The 13,867-nt window shown below is 40.3% G+C and overlaps 1 protein-coding gene across 1 annotated transcript in view; it reads left to right on the top strand.

Annotated features, from left to right (window-relative positions):
- Positions 1–715: 715 nt before the first annotated feature.
- bag6l (BCL2 associated athanogene 6, like) overlaps positions 716–13,867 on the top strand; it is a 29,463-nt gene continuing 16,311 nt past the window's right edge. Inside the window, 14 exon segments of the mRNA XM_042506462.1 lie at positions 716–792; positions 953–1,045; positions 1,132–1,249; positions 4,583–4,662; positions 4,664–4,807; positions 4,907–4,978; positions 5,136–5,258; positions 6,854–7,038; positions 8,479–8,608; positions 10,707–10,910; positions 11,077–11,305; positions 12,177–12,239; positions 12,387–12,697; positions 13,528–13,606. Of these exon segments, the coding sequence (XP_042362396.1) occupies positions 965–1,045; positions 1,132–1,249; positions 4,583–4,662; positions 4,664–4,807; positions 4,907–4,978; positions 5,136–5,258; positions 6,854–7,038; positions 8,479–8,608; positions 10,707–10,910; positions 11,077–11,305; positions 12,177–12,239; positions 12,387–12,697; positions 13,528–13,606 (1,819 nt within the window). The 5' untranslated portion in view covers positions 716–792; positions 953–964.

Raw genomic sequence — 13,867 nt, 5'->3', positions numbered from 1 at the left:
ATATATATATATATATATATATATATATATATATATATATATATATATATATATATATATATATATATATATATATATATATATATATATATATATATATATATATATATATATATATATATATATATATTTATTGAACCAAATCATTTCATGTACATACTATTTTGCTAAAATAATAACCAGATTAATAACATTTCATCAGTTTAGATATTGGGGTTTTTAAAAAGGAGTAATATATCTAATTTTGTCAGTGTAACATCTTTTTTTAAATGTTTTGAAAAACAAAATCTTACTAGCACCACTAATAATGATGACAGTCCATCCATTTGTTTACTATTCTAGATATATGACCATACATTTAGGTTAAAGTAGAACATAATTGAGTAAATCGTAGAACACTTTGAACACTTTAGACTGAAGTGTACACTTTGCAAGTGACAGCTATAAAAACACAAAGGCACTCAGGCATAAAACAGATGCTCCTCTTGACGTCATCGGGGTCCTTTGATGTTGCGTTCAGTGCCGAGTTTAATCTGGGAAAATTAAGATAACGGGTCAATCTGAATGCGCCCTCACTGAAAACGGGACTTTCTTTAAAATATAATCCCCCAGGTTGTTACAGTTTAGCAGAATAACAAAAGGAAGATTTCCAGTGGACGCGGACAGCGGTCTCCCCGGGGGAGATTAGACCGTTAGCCCTGTTATCCTCCCGTACCTGGGATTAGCTAACGTTAGCTGGCCCGGCTAACAAGCTAATAACAACAACAAGGCTGTGGAGCTGTCTGCAAGGAGGTGTTGTCTCATCTTTTCACCACATTTATCTGTCTGATAGTGTATGAATGTGACAAGCATGACTCATCTTTCACCCATTTCGCATATTTTTGGTAATTCCTTATGCGTAGTCAGCTTCCAAACCCGTTAATTTAAGGCTCTAATTTTGTTATTCATCCAGATTTCGAGGAACATGTCTGAGTCCAGCGGCCTGATCGAAGTGACAGTGAAGACTCTGGACTCCCAGAGCAGGAGCTACACAGTTCGAGGACAGGTAATGCTCTTACCCTGATTAAAATACTGCTGCATTTAGACTCGTGTTCTTCAGTGACAGCCAGTGTCATGTGTGTTGTCCTATAGCTGACAGTGAAGCAGTTCAAGGAGCACATCGCTTCATCAGTGGAGATCCCAGTGGACAAGCAGAGGCTCATCTACCAGGGCAGAGTGCTGCAGGATGACAGGACGCTTACTGAATACAGTGAGTACATGAAACCTGCCAACCCACACAGCAGTCTACAAAGCACACAGCACTGTAGCAACAACACAGGAGTTGTTTTTATGAGATGTAAGGCAGAGGGAGGGGGATTTGTCACTTGTGGTTTTGATCTCAGCAGTGCTATAAACTGATCAAATGACATCTGTGTGCATGTACAAATGTGGTGGCATAATCCTTTCTAAAAGATTTCCCCTTACTCTTAATCTGGAGTGAAATGAACTGTCTCACATTTCAGGTGTCAAACACAAGTGTAAAAAAATAACATCAACTGATGCATTGCATTGCAGTAGTTGCAGATACAGAGCCATTCTTGATAGTGTTAGTTCCAAATGTGCCTTTGCCTCACTTGCTAGGTCAAAATGTCCAAATGAAACAAGAATGATTCTTTTTGTATCCACACCAAATGTAGTTAATATTGGAGCAAAAATTTTGCTTTTCTGTTTTCACAGTTCTGGCTATGATAAATCATGAAATATTACAGAATTAAAAAAAAACATGGCTTTCAATACCAATAGCATGATTTGGGGTTCACAGGTTTATTACATAGATACAAAATGCTGCAATTTAAAGTTGCGTGTCCCTTACCTAAGCCAAAATCGAAAACACAAATCATTCCACAGTGTTTTTTTTTTTTTTTAATGCTTCTCTGTTTTGTACCACCCTCCATAAATTCAAACAGTCACTAACCACCAAGGGAGGTAGTTTTTTGCATTAATAGGTGGGAAACAAACACTATTCAAAGGGACAACACATATAGTAACATACCTGCCTGTATATTTGATTTATCAAATATGTTAGCAAAACAGCACAGTTGATTAAATAAATACAACAGAAACATCAGACAGGCCAGATCACCATGTTTAACTTTATATATGTTACAGTTATTACTGAAAATCACAACAACAAAAAAACAAATATGCCAGATTTAGATAGCTCCAAAATTCAAAACACTTGCCTCTTTTCTACCCAGAAGTGGCTTTTGTTTTCAGTGTGGCGTCACAGAAATACTGCTTGCACACCCCTGCTAAAATTAAGCTATAACGTACCGATGTCTGCTGCAGAGAAAATTGCATTTAAATTAAGAAAACAAAACAAAAAAGAAAATAATAAAGAAAACCTCCCAGTTCAAACTTGTCCTGTTTTTCCGGTAAGATTCAGCAGGATCGTCTCTCTCCTGGAATGCCTTTTTTGGAAAAAGAGTTCAACCAATAGTACAAAGAAAGCAAAAGGGTCACTTTATGGAAACATACCTACAGTATTTTCCCAAGAAGGATAATTTCAGTGTACTTGATTTTTTATGGGAAACTGTTAATATACCTCACATATGTAAGAAAAACTAAAGATGTCCATCATTTAATAATATTAATAATAATATTTTTTTAAATGTACTTATTTTGCTGTAATATTACATTCAGTGTTTTTATTTCAGTAGGTAGGTATTTGTGCGGTGTTGACTTCAAGGTGTTTTATCTCTGTATGATATTGAGCCAGTTTTAAATCTTAAAACAGAACAAACATATAAGATAATAGCAGTGCAGCAGATGAATTGTGAGGTAGATTGCACAGATGGCTTATTGCACTAATACATATATTATTGCACAGGGAAATGTGTAGGGATGGTTCATTAATTACTGTTTGTTGTTGTTTAGAGTTCTTATGGCCCCCAGATAGAAGCTCTCTGTCAGTCTGGTGGTGTAGGCTCTGATGGACCTGTAGCGCCTGCCCAAGGGCAACAGGTCAATAGGTGATGTGCTGGGAGGAAGCGTCCTTTATTTTTTATTTTTTTTTTTTTTTACAGCACAACAACTTAAATGAGTATAATGACATAAAAAATCCTAGAGGTTAGCACTTAAAAGCATTATTAAAAACACTTATTTCCAAAGTTGTCCTTGATGGAAACACCAAACAACACTTAAAAACATACATACTCATAATTGCAAACAAACAAATTACATCATAAACCTACTCATCCCCCTTGAAACTCAGACTTTCTTCCCTAAAGGTGAACCATTAACCCTCCCCACAGCTCCTCTTTAACCTTTGTTTGGCTTTGTTTAATGTGACACAAGTTGTTTCACAGGGAGATCCCAGTCTAGAAAAAATTGCTTCTTGCTTTTTTTTTTACCATCAAGAAAAGGAACACTGCATGACATAATGCTGTTCTAGTGTATGTTGGCATCCAACCATGCCTATTTGGTTTATGTATTCTGGGGCCCTTTCATGAATTAAATCAAACATATGGTTTAGTTTTAGCTGTTCAGTAGCTACTCTTCCTGGGGTCTCCATTACTTTCATTAACAATATTTGAATGAATGAATCAAATTGTTTATTTCAGTCACACAACACAAACATCAGAGTCAACCATTTTTCATGGACTATTTAGCCAGCACATGTTATCGTACATAAACACCTCCACACACACAAAGAAAGTCATCCAGTGACTGAAAAGGGAATAGGCTGCCTTTGCCTAGAATATCAGCAGTAGAAAATTAATACGAAAATAATCTTTATTGTAATTTATAATTATTAATTATTTTACATTTTAAGGCTTTCTTAAAACACATCAGAGAACTACATAACTTCAACTCATCACTGAGATTATTCCGTAGTTTAACTACCAAAACTAAAACACATTTGTATTTTACATTAGTTCTCACTTTACACATTTCAAAAACCAATAATCCTCTTGAATTCTAATTTCCCTTTCTTAATTTAAATAACTGAAGAATACAAACCGCAAGGCTGTTATTCTGTACTCGAAAAATTATTTCCATTGTTTTTAAAAAACACAATATCTGAGATTTTTAATGCACAGGATCTTATAAATAGTGGGTTAGTAGGTTCACAATAGCACACTTTTGTTTATTATTCTAATTACTCTTTTTTGAAGTTTAATTATAGGGTCTATGTTTGCTTAATACACTTTTCCCCAGACCTCAACACAGTATGTCATATGGCAATATAAGAGAATCTTAACTCAATCTTAACTTTTTGTTTTTCAATCAATATTCAAATCACCAAGAAAGTAAACCTCATTATTTGTATTACATACTCTATCTAACATTTCACAGATTTTATCCAAATATGTTATTGGTGCATTCGGTGGTCTTTAAACAACAACTGATAAAGACTGGCCTCAGAAAGATAGTTGAAATTGTAGCCACATTACTTCGACTCCTGTAATATTTCGATCTTTTTCGATTGCCTTCCTTTTTATTTGGTATATGAAATTTAAAATATTGATAAAGTCATACTAGATAAGAAGTAGCTAGTGCATGTTCAAAAGGTAATGAGGTAATTTTGTTTCTCCATCAGATGTAGATGGGAAGGTAATCCACCTGGTGGAGCGTGCCCCACCTCAGGCCAGCATGTCTGGGTCTGGGTCTGGGGGTGCGGGTGTTTTCCACTGGGGGGGCAGAGGGCAGCAGCCATGCCTCCACCTCCTCCCAGGGTGCACTGCATGACCGCAACAGCAACAGCTACGTGATGCTGGGTACCTTCAACCTGCCTGTCAACATCATGGACCCTCAGCAGATACAGGTGGGTGCAGCCCTGCTGCAGGCACATCAAAGCCTTGCTGTATGTTTCTGACAGGAAGAGTACTTTCATGCATTGTGACAAGTGCAATTTGTCTTGCAGATGTCTGTACAGCAGATGATGGCTGGAGTCAGTGAAGCTGGGAGGAATGCCAGGGTCAGCACCAGCTCCGGGGTGAAGTCCTCATTTCATCCATCTTTTCAGCCCTTCGCTTTCACTCTTCCTATGCAGCTGACTCTCTCTCTCTCTCTCTCTCTCTCTCTCTGTGTGTGTGTGTGTGTGTGTGTGTGTGTGTGTGTGTGTGTGTGTGTGTGTGCATGCGTGCGTGCAGAGCAATGGCTCGGTGGATGTGCAGATCAACTTGGACCAATCGGTGCAGAGTGAGCCCAGGATGAGGCTGCAACTAGCCGAGAACCTGCTCAGAGACGCTCGCTCTCTCATCCACAGGCTGGAGGTACAGTGCACCTGATGCTTCTGATCCACAGACTGCTGTAGCATTGTCACTATATATCTTAGTAGGGCAAGGCAGAGAGCATTTTCAGAGTAATCAAGGCTGCTCAGAAATTACGTCATCAAGTTCATTTTTGTAGGTTTTGTTGCTTGTGTTTTTCTGTTTTTTTTGCTCCATTTATGTTTGTGCTTTTAGTGTTGACACTACTCTACAGTACAGTTCCAAACCTAAATGAGTGTTTTTTCTAGGGTTTGAGGACAAAGCCTTGTGGGCTAAATCTGGCCCCAAAGTGATTCACACTGAGAATTGTTTTGGTACTGTTGGTATGCATAAGGTGCTAGAGTGCATAAAACAGCAGCAAAATAGAGCTTGTTCATCAAAAAAGTGCCCCCCCCCCCCCCCCCCCCCCCCACACACACAGGTCCTAGCCAAGATCTAAAATCATAGACATGCCTTAAAATCCTGAAAACGTCCGAAATCATAAAATCATTCTTAAATCTTAGAAATGTCCTAAAATCCTAGAAATATGCTAAAATCTTTACAATGTCCAAAGTCCTAGAAATGTGCTAAAATCTGAGAAAAGTCCTAAAATGCTAAAAACATCCTGGAATCTTAAAATCCTAGAAAGGTCCAAAAATCCTAGAAACATGTTTAGGGCTGATGCAACTGCCCCCTGGCCTCAAGTTCCCACCATGCTTTGCCTAAAATTGGATAGCAAGAAATTCACAATGCAGTATTTGAATTTCTACGGGAGGAAAAACCTTGGGGAAAAAGTCTGACTTTTACAGGGAAGTTACAAATGTTTTTAGAATACAGCATTACTGTTACAGGATGTTTACTTTAATAATTTGGCATTACTAGATGAGTTAGGTCTGTCTTTTATGTGTCAAATGAGGGATATGAAAGCACCACAGATAATGTAAGATACTGAAATAAAATGAAACCACTTACATGATGTAAGTGGAGCTGGAGCAGCAGAGGACTCCAGACAGAGAGCACAGATCAAAATATAAAAACATCAGGGCTTCACTGGAAAAAAAGGTACATGTTAAAAAGAGTAGCTTACATATTTTTAAAGGTCAGTAGATCATCTTATAGCTCTAGGCCTCTTTCAAATGAACGTACTCATGGCTGGAGAGGAAAACACAGAGTTGAGTGAAAATGTTGATAACCTGCTTCATGATACCATTTATCCTCATGGCAAATGTTAGGTTAAGTATAGCCAGATAACCCGAAAATATGCTGGGCATGTTAAACTGGCTTGGTAGTACAGGCCTCAGGCAGGCAGAATCTTGCAGTAATATTTCTAATACAGGTCAGAGGAAAGTGACACAACAGTATTTAGAGTGTCAGAAAATGCTAGAATGTGCTGTAATCTAATGTATCCAATAACAAGAGTGATTTAAGATGCATAAAGCATGCTGTGGGTTAAAGGAACAGACCAAGTTTTCCTCCAAAACACAATGAAAACAAAGAAGGCCAGAGCTGTGTATGTTTCCAGGAGCTCTCTGATTCATCTGCTCCAAACTTTCAGCATCAGGACAGAGCACAGCACTGAGTGTGCATGACGTTTGTTGTGATGTGTTCATGTGTTGCAGGGAGTGTCCAGTGACAGCAGCTCCCCTTCACAGCAGGAGGTGCCCCAGTCCTCCTCATACCCACTGCCATCTTCCTCCTCTGATGGAGGGCCTGTAGCATCCCAGCTCATGGACACGAGCTCTCCTCCTGCTCCATCGTCCTCCACCTCCACCCAGACTGAGGGACCAGCCAGCACTGGGCCCAAGTAAGTCACAGTTGAAAACTGAACGGCCTCACTAATATTTGGTATTTAACATGATGTGTATATAGATATATTAAAGCTGTTTGCTCGTGGGGCTTTTGTTACACTTGCAGTGTCAGGGTGGGTGTGATTGTCATAACCTCCACACCACTGTCTGTCTGTCCTCTGAGCAGGGCAGAGAAACAGCATGCAGCATCGCTGAAAGCAAAATGCAAGAGACTGTCACACTGAGCTGATATTAAACGAGTGCTCACTTCTTTGGTAAATAATGTAAATAAACAGTCTCATACTATGTTTTCCTTGATGGCGTGTAATTTTTTGCTGCAAGCAGGGCTCAGCCCCTGCTCTAACATACATAGGTGGAGAAGAAAGAAACAGTGGAGAGGTGGAGAGTTGAAGAGATGACGACGGCTGCACACCATGTTGCTGTGCATGAAAACATTGCAAGTAAAAACACCTGTGACAGCTGATGTTAAAAAAAGAATTGGATTGGGTCCTATATTGCTTAATGTAGCTATCCCTTTACCTTATGAGACTCATATTTATACCTTTTTTTAAACTGGCTGATGGTTCGACATTGCTTTAACATTGCTTTTAACATTCAGACTGTTCGCTGTTTCAATCCACAAATTTAAATTCAAAATATTTTTTTACTTGCAGAAGCACAGAGAGTACTTAAATTTAATTTTCCCCTCAAATTATAATCCCCCTCTCGTTCATAGGTACTTTTCTGGTAGTAGATTAGTCCTTGCTTTATACATTATTTGTGCAGTATGCAAATGAACAAGATCAAAGACCTCTAGTGTTTAGACTTAAAAAATAAAAAATTACTGTAGTCACAAAATCTGACATTAGGCACTCTCTTTGTGGTTCTTTTTTGAAGTGTACATAGTGGTTGTAGTGTACTTTAGAGGTGTATAAGAGAATGTGGAGTGATTTGTGATCCAGTGCGTGATTTGCTTTTGACAGGACTGAAATGCTTCCTGACATTTTGTTCTGTACAGTTTTATTTATGGTTTCCAGCAAATGTTGTCATTTAGTGTCACATCTAGAAATTAATTTTAAAATACTCTTTCAATATCAGTACCATCAATCTATGTACTGTACTTGATTGTGTTTGTGTGTGTTCAATAAGAGAAGGACATACTAATCATTTTCTGAACAAGAGAGCTTGGTGGTCATCCTAAAAATAATTTAAACATTTCACAGGCAAGTTTGTGTGCGACAGCATGTCCCCAAATACTGCAGGCAAAAGTGCACATTTTTTGCCTTTTCCGCCAAAATTGTTTTTATACGACATTCATGCCATGAGGTTCTAGAGGATCCAGACACCATTACATCATCTTTCTAATCATAGATATGGCCGATTACTGGTTGCACAGCTCAGTGTTGATCAGCAGGGCTCTGTAGTGCTGACTCCTGGTGTCCTCTCTATGTCCTCAGTCACCCAAGCCCAGCAGAGTTTGTGGAGGTTCTGTCTGAGGTCAGGAGGGTTGAGGAGAGGTTACGTCCCTTCATAGAGAGGACCCACTCAATCCTTGGAGCAGCCACCTCTGCAGACTACAACAACAACGTAAGGAGGGAATGCAACTGCAACAACAACAAGAAAACATCATCACATTACAATATGAGCTCTCAGAAATGTCACTGATGCTCATGAAGGCAAACATTTACACAAATCAGCAGAAAACCTTCATCACTATTATCGGTAGACTATAACACAATTAGTGATTAATGTTGTCTGCTCTGAAAACACAGCTTGCATTGTGGGAGAATAGTGTCCTTTAATAGCACCCTTAAAAGTATTTTGTTTGTCCACCTACAGACAGTTTCTTCTCACATCATTAAAATTTTAAGTATATGAAATTGCTACAGTAGTCTCCATCAGCAGTTGTTCAGAGGCAATGACATTAAACAGTGAATCTCATACTAACTTACATTATTTGTGTATGTGTAATATCTACCTAGAGTATGATAGTAAGTGGAAGCTGAGATACAAGTTATCATTTATTGTACACTTTTATGTCATTCTCTTTAATAATATGTAATGAAAGCCTTACACTTCTTGGCCTGGTGCTGTGAGCAGCTCTATGAAGACGTGACAAAAATGGCCATGAAAATTGTTGTGGATATTTGACACCCAGCCAGAAACCTGGGTGTCATGATTGATGACCAGCTGACCTTTAAGGTTCATGTGGCCTCAGTTTCTCGGTCTTGTCGTTATGCCCTCTACAACATCAGGAAGATCAGACCCTTCCTGACCCAACAGACCACACAGCTTCTGGTTCAGGCTCTCGTGATCTCACGCATTGACTACTGCAACTCTCTTCTGGCAGGCCTCCCTGCATGCTCATTCAAACCTCTTCAGATGATCCAGAATGCAGCAGCACGTCTGGTCTTCAACCAGCCCAAAAGAGCACATGTCACCCTGCTGCTAATTTCTCTTCACTGGCTTCCAGTGGCAGCCAGAATCAAATTCAAAGCACTTCTCTTGGCTTACAAAACAATCACAAGAACTGCTCCAGCCTACCTGGAATCCCTGATGCAGGTCTACTCTCCTTCTCACCCACTACGCTCTGCATGCGAAAGACGCCTGGTGCTTCCAGCCCAGCACGGCTCTAAATCTCTAGCCAGACTCTTCTCTTCTGTTGTTCCCAAATGGTGGAACAAACTTCCAAACTCTGTGCGTTCTGCTGAGTCCCTTTCTACTTTTAAGAGACAATTGAAAACTCAATTGTTCTGAGAACACCTAGGCACTTAACCTGACTCTTCTCCTCTTTGCCCTTTGGGGTAGAGTAAGTCAGATGGTCCAAAACCCAGCACTTAATGATTATCTAGCACTGACAAAGTTGTGTGATGTTGTATGTAGATTGTCATCGTAAGTAGTGATACTGAGATTGTTGAATCTCAGATGCTGAGATCGCTACTGGTTATTACTTTGGTTTCCAAAAAACAAAAAAAAAAAAAATGGGGGGGCTGTGCAGCACTTCTTCTGCCACTAGACGGCAATACCTGTGACCAATCACACCTGAAGCACTTTTTGCACTTACTAAGGGTTTTTTCCTTAAGTCTAAATTCTTGCTTGTGTTGTACGGCGCTTTGGAAAAAAGCGTCTGCTAAATGAAATTGTAGAATTGTAGAATTGTAGAATATTTGTGGTCCTCAAAGGATGATGCTTAATTATTTTGATGAACTCTCGACCTTTTCTCTTGTGTTTTTCAAAATGTGCACTTATACATATGAAATATTATGATCTACTATACAGAGACTTAACAAAATAATGGACATCAGTGACATCACCCAGTGGTATGTGGGGGGTGGGGATGGCGGACTTACTTGTTTTGGAGTCAGCATCAACAGACCAATAGAGAAACTGCACTCTGTGCTGGCCTCATTTTTGTGCCCAGGTCAGCTCCAGGCATATTGCCATGACATTGAACACATTCATGCTCCCATGAGTTCAATACTTTTGACTTGAGTGCATCCATAACCTTTTACAATTTTACAAACTTCATGTTTATAGTCTTAGTACTGATAAGGTTGTAAGAAAACATAAAGATTATTTGATAAATATTATTTTTGTCTTTCATCTGTTTTCATGTAAAACATTTGACAGGTGCTAACAAAGCAGTGTTTTTTCTTGTGAAATAACAAAGTCTCCTCTCTCACAGACCCAGGAGAGAGAGGAGGATCAGCGCATTCTCAACCTTGTCGGAGATGCCCTGCGTCTCCTTGGCAACAGCTTAGTTGTCCTGGGTGACCTGCGCTGTAACCTGGCGACCTCTCCCCCACGTCACCTGTATGTGGTTCATCCAATGGCCCACTACACCCACCCGGTCCTGCTCCAGGCCGGGCTACCACACATGCCCATTCCAGTAGGTTCACACCACTCTGATCCTGAATGTCAATATTCCTTTGATGCACTGAGGGAATATGTCGGAAGCCTTCAGACAGCTTTCCATCACTAACATATTGTCAAACTTTACATGATGATGTCTGTTGTTTACATGAGTCTGTTCCAAAGATGTCTCTCTATTCCAGATGAACTTGGGGACAACAGTGACCATGACATCTAACGGTAGAGAGGCAGCCGAAGGACAACGCCAGCCCTCTCACACTGCTGGCCAATCAGATCAGCAGGCTCCAGGCCAGGCTCTGCCTCTTCAGTCCAATGGGACCAATCAACAACAAGGACAGGGAGGACCCCGAGTCATCCGAATCACCCATCAGACCATGGAGCCTGTGGTCATGATGCAGATGAACCTTGATGGTGTGTATGCTGCCGTGTCATCGAGGCTGGCTGTTTGTGGATGGCCACAGTGATTTGTCTGAAACAGCCAGTATCCATGTACATTTTTCAGAGGTAATCCTAGAGGAGCATCAGCATCTTCTTCTGGTCACCCTGTCTCCTCATCACCCCTCCTGTGCTCTCAGGTTTACATAAACCCTCAAATTTACGCAATATGAAATATGAAATATTTCTAATGGAAACACGTCAATTTAGAAAAAAACTTTTAACCATTTATTGCAAAAAAGTTTTAACACTCGCATGAGATGTTAATTTCAGGCATGGATGTATTAAGAATCTGGATACAGCATGAGGCAGGGCCCCAGTCATTCCTGTGAGAGCTGCTAATTGGCACACAAAGCAAAAAGCTCTTTTTCTGGGGATAAAATACCTGGATCTACTGGCCCACGAGGCACGTGCATTAGAGACTTGCGGCAGTCGAGGGTACCCTGAGGGTTAACCTCCACTGGTAGAGTGAGCAAAATCCGGTATAGCGCTTTGTTAACTTGAATGACAGTCTAAAAAAAATTATCTAGCGGCTCTTTTAGACTTTCCAAATGTTATCTAACTGCATGACTTAAATATAGATAGTGAAATGAGTCGTTTTGTCTTTGACAAAAAATTATTAACTGATTTACAAATGTCTCTTTCCCAATGTTAGTCAATGGGAAAAAGTCTCTCTTAGCCGTGGGCATTACATGACAGACCTGAAAAGTGTAATTCAACTTTTGGCCACTATGTAAAATTTGCATCAGGGCCTGGGGCACTTCCTGGGGGCTTGATTTTAGGTGATTTGAAACAGCCATATTTCACAAAACAGCTGATGAATTTCTACTCTTATTGTGTTGAGCAGGTGAGTCAGCTGCTGGGTCTCAGGCTCCAGGACAGCCAAATGCTGCAGGCACGGGACAGCCTGGTAAGTGCTGCTCTCTGACTGGGTAGTTTGTTGCTATGTAGTTTGTTGGCTGTTCCCTCTTTGCAGTAATGAATTTGTCTGGACACTTTGGGTCAGTAGAACTTGAAGTGGACTCACTCAGAAATGTGTTTATCTCTCTGTGTCCAGGCGCACCCCCCATCCACTTCCCAGGTCTGCCCCCAGAGTTCATGCAGGCCATCGTGCACCAGATCTCCCACCAGGCTGCCGCTATGGCCACCGCAGCCTCAACAGGCCACCCAGCACAGGTGGGGTCTGTCCCTGGCTCTACACCCAGCACTGAGGGGACTGCTCCCCCACAGCCCCCCCACCCTGCTCAGGCAAGGGTGGTCATCACCAGACCATCCTTCTCCCCCCGCATCCCTCAGCCAGTGGGAACCAGGGGGACCACCATCAACCTGAGGGCCACAGTACCCACAGCTGCTCAGCAGCCAGGACAGGTAACAGCAACACAGAGCTGCGTACAGCGCTGCAGCTCAACAACTTCACAATCCTGAGCAGAACCCAGAGACGGCAATAAAAACAAGACAAGGACAAGGAAAAGTAGAACATTTTCAGATCTGAAAAATTAAAATTATTGTTAAAATAATTTTGTTACTTAAAAAGTTACTTCAAAGATTGGAGCATCTTCATCAGGATTCCGAGAGATCCTTAAAAAGTCTTAAAGGTATGGAATTCATTGACCTAAAAAAATAGGCCTTATTTGGTATTAAAAGTCTTCAAAATGATAATTGGTAACATCTATTTCTTGTACATCATTTCTTTAATTCCTCTTAAACTCAACATGATGCTAATCCAAGCAGTGGAACCTCATCCAGAGTAAGAAACATGTATATTTCCTTATGTTCTCTAAAAAGGGTTGTTTCATCCAACATTTGACTTAAAATAAAATTGTCCTTCTTAAATTTTGGTTATTAGAAAATTGCTCTTAAACTCAGTCCAAGTGGCATTAAAAAGTCTAGCCATGTAAGTGCAATGTCTCATGTTTGATTCTGGCTTGGCCCTTTGTTGTATATCATACACCTTTCTCTCTTTCTCTCTCTCTTTTTCCTGTCTGTCTCAATCCTCTCATCTGTCTAAGAAAGGGCAAAAAGTAATCTTACAGAAAGTTGCCTTTAGATTTTTCAGCAGTTGCCAATTCATTTCTCTTGATCAACTCTTTTCTCTCTTTTCAGTTGACGGCCTACAATGTATTGAATAATCCATATTACTGAAGTTTTGTGCAACGACTGCTTGTTCATCTCTGTCTCCTTCTCCTCTCTGTGAGCAGGGCACACCTCTGGCTCCCTCCTCCCTCACACAGATGATCAGCGGTCTGGTGGGACAGCTCCTGATGCCGGGGCAGCAGGGTCAGTGTCAACTCTTTACTGCTGTCGCAGCAACTCACAAACCAAATGTTCATAGTTTTAACACAGATAATAATGTCATCATCCCTGCAGGCAGATACATGTTTGTAGAGACTACCAGTCAACCAGCTCTTATTGACTCATTATCTAATTATAGTATCTGTAAGTATTTGAAGTTTGGTTATGTGCAGAGGAAGACCTTGGGGTATGATCGATAGCTCCACAAAGAGCAATTACCCTGAGTTAAAAACAGTGTTTCCCATA

The sequence above is a fragment of the Plectropomus leopardus genome, chromosome 18 (assembly GCF_008729295.1).
Source record: "Plectropomus leopardus isolate mb chromosome 18, YSFRI_Pleo_2.0, whole genome shotgun sequence".
Classification (NCBI taxonomy): domain Eukaryota; kingdom Metazoa; phylum Chordata; class Actinopteri; order Perciformes; family Serranidae; genus Plectropomus; species Plectropomus leopardus.
Note: the sequence above shows the minus strand (reverse complement) of the source record. Positions and strands in the feature narration are given on the sequence as shown.